This window comes from Lontra canadensis, unplaced genomic scaffold (genome assembly GCF_010015895.1).
Source record: "Lontra canadensis isolate GAN:19392208 unplaced genomic scaffold, GSC_riverotter_1.0 scaffold48, whole genome shotgun sequence".
In the NCBI taxonomy this organism is placed as follows: domain Eukaryota; kingdom Metazoa; phylum Chordata; class Mammalia; order Carnivora; family Mustelidae; genus Lontra; species Lontra canadensis.
This window is the reverse complement of record NW_022631042.1, coordinates 528210-535038: the sequence shown is the minus strand read 5'-3', so window position 1 is coordinate 535038 and position 6829 is coordinate 528210. Positions and strand designations below refer to the sequence as shown.

Sequence of the window (6829 nt, the reverse complement as noted above, 5' to 3'; positions counted from 1 at the left end):
GTTTTGAACTGACTCTTTACCTTCAAAGCACTAAGCAAAATCTGTCCAATTTTCTTGAAATTATTCCCATGATGCCCCTTTTGGCTAAAGCATCCTGCTGCAAAGTCTTCTTCTGCTTCAACTTTTGATTTCTTAGTGGAGGATTGATGCTCTTTTTGTCCACACTTCACACCATTGTTAAGTACTCAATTGAGCTGGTTCCTGAGAAATAGCAATTTTATGGCATTATCCAGAATTGTTTTTCATTTTATCATCAAGAATTGTCGATACCAACATCTCTATATGAACAAAGTAGTTCTAAATTGTAATGCAAGGGTCCCGCTCTCTACCCTTCACCACTCCCCCACCCTTATTTTTCTTTTCATTTTATTTTATTTCTTTTCAGTGTTCCAGAGATCATTGTTTATGCATCACACCCAGTGCTCCATGCAATATGTGCCCTCCATAATACCCACCACCAGGTTCAATTAACCCCCCATCATCCCCCAAACCCTCAGTTTGTTTCTCAGAGTCCACAGTCTCTCATGGATTGTCTCCCCCTGCAATTTCCCCCAACTCACTTCTCCTCTCCATCCCCCCATGTCCTCCGTGTTATTCCTTCTGCTCCACAAATAAGCAAAACCATATGATAATTGACTCTCTCTGCTTGACTGATCTCATTCAACATAATCTCCTCTAGTCCCATCCATGCTGATATAAAAGTTGGGTATTCATCCTTTCTGGTGGTGGCTTAATACTCTATTGTATATATGGACCATATCTTCTTTATCCATTCCAACCACTGAAGGGCATCTTGGTACTTTCCACAGTTTGATGGCTCTGGCCATTGCTTGAAGGGTACAGATAGCCCTTCTTTTCACTACATCAATATCTTTGGGGTAAATATCCAATAGTGCAATTGCAGGGTCATAGGGAAGCTCTATTTTTAATTTCTTAAGGAATCTCCATGATTTTGGCCATTCTAACTCATGTAAGGTGGTAGGGATCTCAATGTGGTTTTGATTTGAATCTCCCAGATGGCTAATGATGATGAACATTTTTTTCATGTGTCTGATAGCCATTTGTATGTCTTCTTTGGAGAAGTGTCTGTTCATCTCTTCTGCCCATTTTTTGACATGATAATCTGTTTTCTGTATGTTGAGTTTGAGGAGTTCTTTATAGATCTTGGGTATCATCCCTTTGTATGTAGTGTCATTTGTGAATATCTTCTCCCATTCTGTGGGTTGCCTCTTTGTTTTGTTGACTGTTTCCTTTTCTATGCAGAAGCTTTTGATCTCGATGAAGTCCCAAAAGTTCATTTTCGCTTTTGTTTCCTTTGCCTTTGGAGTCATATCTTTTTTTTCCACTTTATTTATACATATTTAATTAAGATGAAATAGGCATAAACCATAAAGAAAAAAATCAGGATAAAGTGTCACTTCCATTTTGTAGGGAGGGGTCAGGAAATGTAACAGATTACCTGGGAAACATCCTAAGACCACCCCAAAGCAGTGAAGTTACAGAATGTTAAAGACAAAATTGGGTATTATTCCACTTAATCTACAAATGAATAAAGAGAGTCAAAACTTTATCCTATGTGGTATAAGAATTGTTACATTTAATATATAGTGAATCATTTCTCAGAAAGTAATACCGGTAAGTTTTAGAAGAAAGAAATTTCCATTACACAATTGACTAGTAAATCTCAAATGCAACTAAGCAGCTATGCTATAGCTCAGTATGTACCATTACATTGTTCTGGGCTAGTGTACATTTCAGTTTAACACAGAACTGCATTTTGGGTTTTAGAAAGGTAGCAATAGTTATATTTTGGCTTTTATTCTAGATGCTTAACACAGTTAAGGCGACAGTTGAAGCATATTAAGTAAAGGTAGTTAAAATTAAATGATGATCAACACAATCTCTAGCAACCTACATACACTGTATAATGCTTACATGGAATGAAACTTAATTGGTATTTTACACACACAGAACTAAAAAAACATCAAAAGCAGTCATTCTACATGTACTATGGTTACACATTAAAAATGCAATTATACCATAGAACTAAAGTAATATGAACAGCACTACTTGATATTTTAGATAAAGGTGATTGGTTCTAACACAGAGCTAAGCCTGTATCAGTCATTCTAATCATAATGGTTTTTAAAAGCATCGGGTTTCCAGTAGAGAAACTACTCAATGAAAATCAGTTAAAATCTGTCCAAAGTTTCACATCAGTAAAACCAGGATAAGGCTACAACAATCTTGAAGTGTGAACAAGATATCCAATCAAGACAGTAAGATTCCCAGCCATAATGTAAGACAGAAAGGTCTTCATGCAGCATATGCTCTCTGGCTCCTAGAAAGCTTCATGTGCATAATAGAAAGTTAAGTTGCCCAAGAAGTAAACTGGAGTTCAGTGAAGTTTCCATTGTGCCATGACTTTTAAACCTCAGGAATGGTATGATCCATCAGGCTTTTCATAATGCTTGGTGCCATCCGTTTAATAATATGTTCAAAGATAAAAGCAGGCATGATTGTAATAGTAACTACAGTCTCAGATGTTGACAGTATGTCTGCAATTTGAGAATCCTTCAGCCCAATGACATTCTGCCCATTGACTTCACAGATGTTATGTTCTGTGAGAAGACCATTTCTGGCTGCAGAACTATCTTTCACTATGGATGTTATCTTTCCATTTTTAAAGATAAAGCCAACATGTCCAGTACTATCCTTATGCATGGTAACTGTCTGTTCAAAGGGCCTGTCACGAACAGTCATAGTAATCTTCTCTCCAAAAGCCTGTTTGAGTACCTTGTGTGCTTTATCAGAGCTCCAGCCTGCACAGTTTTCCCCATTGATCTGGAGTACTTGGTCCCCAAATCTCAGACCAACCAATGAGGCTGGAGAATTTGCCTGGACCAGCTGAACAAATATGCCATTATCTGTTGATTTAAGCCTGAGCCCAATTTTTCCATCTTGATCCTTACACAAAATGACTTCACGAATCCCTTGCTTAATTTCTGCTCTACGAATTCTAACATCATTACCAGTTACAGGAGCCACCATATAGTTCATACTGGAAGGTCTTGCTACCAACTGCCCCTGAACTGGTGCTCCAGAGACCACGGCCATATTTGCACAGATTTCTTCTTCATTTAAACTCAGGCCCATGTACTGGGAGAGCTCCGGATACAATTTAGGATAGAGATTTCCATCTTGAGAGATGGGAGCAGAAGCTTCAGACAAAATTGCTGGGTTGCCAGGGTTTGCGGAAAAGGCAGTTTGAGCCTGAATAACTTTGTCTACCTTCAGGTCTTCAAGAGATGGGTACAGAGACATTTTTGCAGGATTTTTCTAGGCCACAAGGACCCGCTCACCGCCGTTGCCGCCCCGCCGCCTCCGGTCTGGAGACATATCTTGAAAGAAGTTGCTGTGGCCAGTGTTGAAAAGGTTACTGCCTATGTTCTCCTCTAGGACTTTTGATAGATTCCTGCCTCATGTCAAGGACTTTTATCCATTTTGAGTTTATCTTTGTGTATGGTGTAAGAGAATGTCAAGTTTCATTCTTCTATACATAGCTGTCCAATTTTCCCAGCACCATTTATTAAAGAGACTGTCTTTTTTCCACTATATGTTTTTTCCTGCTTTGTTGAAGATTATTTGGCCATAGAATTGAGGGTCCATATCTGGGCTCTCTACTCTGTTCCATTGGTCTATGTGTCTATTTTTGTGTCAGTACCATGCTGTCTTGGTGATCACAGCTTTGTAGTAAAGCTTAATATCAGGCAACACGATGCCCCCAGTTTTGTTTTTTCTTTTTCAACATTTCCTTAGCAATTTGGGGTCTCTTCTGGGTCCATACAAATTTTAGGATTATTTGTTCTAGCTCTTTGAAAAATGCCGGTGGAATTTTGATTGGGATGGCACTGAAAGTATTGATTACTCTAGGCAGTATAAACATTTTAACAATGTTTATTCTTCCGATCCATGAGCATGGAATGGTCTTCCATCTTTTTCTGTCTTCTTCAATTTCTTTCATGAGTGTTCTGTAGTTCCTTGAGTACAGATCCTTTACCTCTTTAGTTAGGTTTATTCCCAGGTATCTTATGGTTCTTGGTGCTATACTAAATGGAATCAATTTCCTCATTTCCCTTTCTATATTTTCATTGTTAGTGTATAAGAAAGCAACTGATTTCTGTACATTGATTTTGTATCCTGCCACATTACTAAATTGCTGTATGAGTTCTAGTAGTTTGGGGGTGGAGTCTTTTGGGGTTTCCATATAAAGTATCATGTCAACTGCAAAGAGAAAGAGGTTGACTTCTTCATTGCTGATTTGAATACCTTTTATTTCCTTTTGCTGTCTCATTGTTATTGTTAGCATTTCTAGTACTATGTTGAACAAGAGTGGTGAAAGTGGGCATCCTTGTCATGTTCCTGATCTCAAAGGGAAGGCTGACAGCTTTTCTCCATTGAGGATGATATTCGCTGTGGGTTTTTCATAGATTTTATGAAGTTGAGGAACGTTCCCTCTATCCCTATACTTTGAATCGTTTTAATCAGGAATGGATGTTGTATCTTGTCAAATGCTTTTTCTGAATCAATTGAGAGGACCATGTAGTTCTTCTCTCTTCTCTTATTGATTTGTTCTATCATGTCAATTGATTTTTGAATGTTGCACCACCCTTGTATCTCATGGATAGATCCCACCCGGTCATGTTTAATGACCCGGTCTTTTTAATGTACTATTGGATCCTATTAGCTAGGATCTTGATGAGAATCTTAGCATCCATATTCATCAGGGATTTTGGTCTGAAATTCTTTTTGGTGGGGTATTTGCCTGATTTGGGGATAAGGGTAATTCTGGCTTCATAGAAGGAATCTGGAAGTTTTCCTTCTGTTTCTATTTTTTGAAATAGCTTCAGGAGAATAGGTATTATTTCTTCTTTGAATGTTTGGTAGAATTCTCTAGGGATTCCGTCAGGTCCTGGGCTCTTGTTTTTTTGGGAGGTTTTTGATCACTGCTTCAATCTCGTTACTAGATATTGGTCTATTCAAGTTGGGAATTTTTTCCTGATTCAGTTTTGGAAGTTGATAGGTTTCTAGGAATGCATCCATTTCCTCTAGCTTGCTTAACTTATGGTATATAACTGTTGATAATAATTTCCAATGATTGTTTCTATTTCCTTGGTATTAGTCATGATTTCTCCCTTTTCATTCATAATTTTACTAATTTGGGTCCTCTCTCTCTTCTTTTGGACTAGTTTGGCCAATTGTTTATCGATCTTATTGATTCTTTCAAAAACCAACTTCTAGTTTCGTTGTTATGTTCTACTGTATCTCTAGTCTATCTCTTTGATCTCTGCTCTAATCTTGATTATTTCCCTTCTAGTGTGTGGGGTTGGCTTAATTTATTGTTGATTCTCCAGTTATTTAAGGTATAAAGAAAGCTGCTGTATTCTATATTTTTCAGTTTTTTTTGAGGGAGGCTTGGATGACTATGTATTTCCCTGTTAGGACCACCTTTGCTGTATCCAATAGGTTTTGGACTGAAGTGTCTTCATTCTCATTGGTTTCCATGAATTATTTAAGTTCTTCTTTGATGTCCTGGTTGATCCAAACATTCTTAAGCAAGGTGGTCTTTAGCTTCCAAGTATTTGAATTCCTTCCAAACTTTTTTTGTGGTTGAATTCCAGTTTCAAAGCATTGTGGTCTGAGAATATGCAGGGAATAATCTGTCTTTTGGTATTGGTTGAGTGCTGACTTGTCACCCAGTATGTGGCCTTTTCTGGAGAAAGTTCCATTCTTCCATGAGAAGAATGAGTATTCTGTTTTCAGGTGGAATGTTCTGTATACATCTGTGAGGTCCAACTAGTCCAAGTGTCATTCAATGTTCTTGTTTCTTTATTGATTTTCTGCTTGGATGATCTGTCTATTACTGAGAGAGGCATGTTAGGATCCTCTACTATTAATGTATTCATATCAATATGATTCTTTATCTTGATTAACAGTTGGCTTATGTAGTTGGCTGCTCCCATATTGGGGGCATAAATATTTACAATTGTTAGATCTTCTCGGTGTATAGATCCTTTAAGAATGATGTAGTGTCCTTCTTTATCTCTGACTATAGTCTTTAGTTTAAAATCTAATTTATCTGATATGAGAATCACTACTTCAGCTTTCTTTTGAGGCCCTTTGGCATGAAAGATGTTTCTCCATCCCTTCACTTTCAGTCTGGATGTATCCTTAGGTTCAAAATGGGTCTCTTATAGACAACATATGGACGGGTTCTTTTGTTTTATCCAATCTGCAACCCTGTACCATTTTATGGGAGTGTTTAGGCCATTCATACTGTGAGTGATTATTGAAAGATACATTTTTATTAACATCATGTTGCCTGTGAAGTCCTTGTTTCTGTAGATTGTCTCTGTAAATTTCTGTTCTATGACACTCTTGCATTCTTTTTCTCTTATAGAACCCCCCCTTAATATTTCTTGTAGTGCCAGCTCAGTGGTCACATACTCTTTTAACCTTGCCGGTCTTGGAAGCTCTTTATCTCTCAATCCATTTCGAATGTCAGCCTTGCTGGATAAAGTATTCTTGGCTGCATGTTCTTCTCATGTAGTGCCCTGAATATGTCTTGCCAGCCCTTTCCTGCTTGCCAGGTTTCTGTGGACAGGTCTGACGTTATTCTGATGGACCTTCTTTGGTAGTAAGGAATCGATTCCCCCTGGCTGCTCTTAAGAGCTCTTGTATAAGATTATGATTCATCAGTTTCACAATTAAGTGTCTCAAGGTCTCTCTTGAGACCTTTTTTTGTTTTGTTGATCTTGGGGGGTGATCT

General features: G+C 37.9%; 1 protein-coding gene across 1 annotated transcript; it reads right to left on the bottom strand.

Annotated features, from left to right (window-relative positions):
- Window positions 1-1967: 1967 nt before the first annotated feature.
- LOC116876862 (syntenin-1-like) lies at window positions 1968-3383 on the bottom strand. The gene has a single exon (XM_032873231.1). The coding sequence runs from the start codon at window positions 3322-3324 to the stop codon at window positions 2428-2430; it is 897 nt and encodes a 298-aa protein (XP_032729122.1). The 5' UTR covers window positions 3325-3383; the 3' UTR covers window positions 1968-2427.
- Between the last annotated feature and the right edge of the window lie 3446 nt (window positions 3384-6829).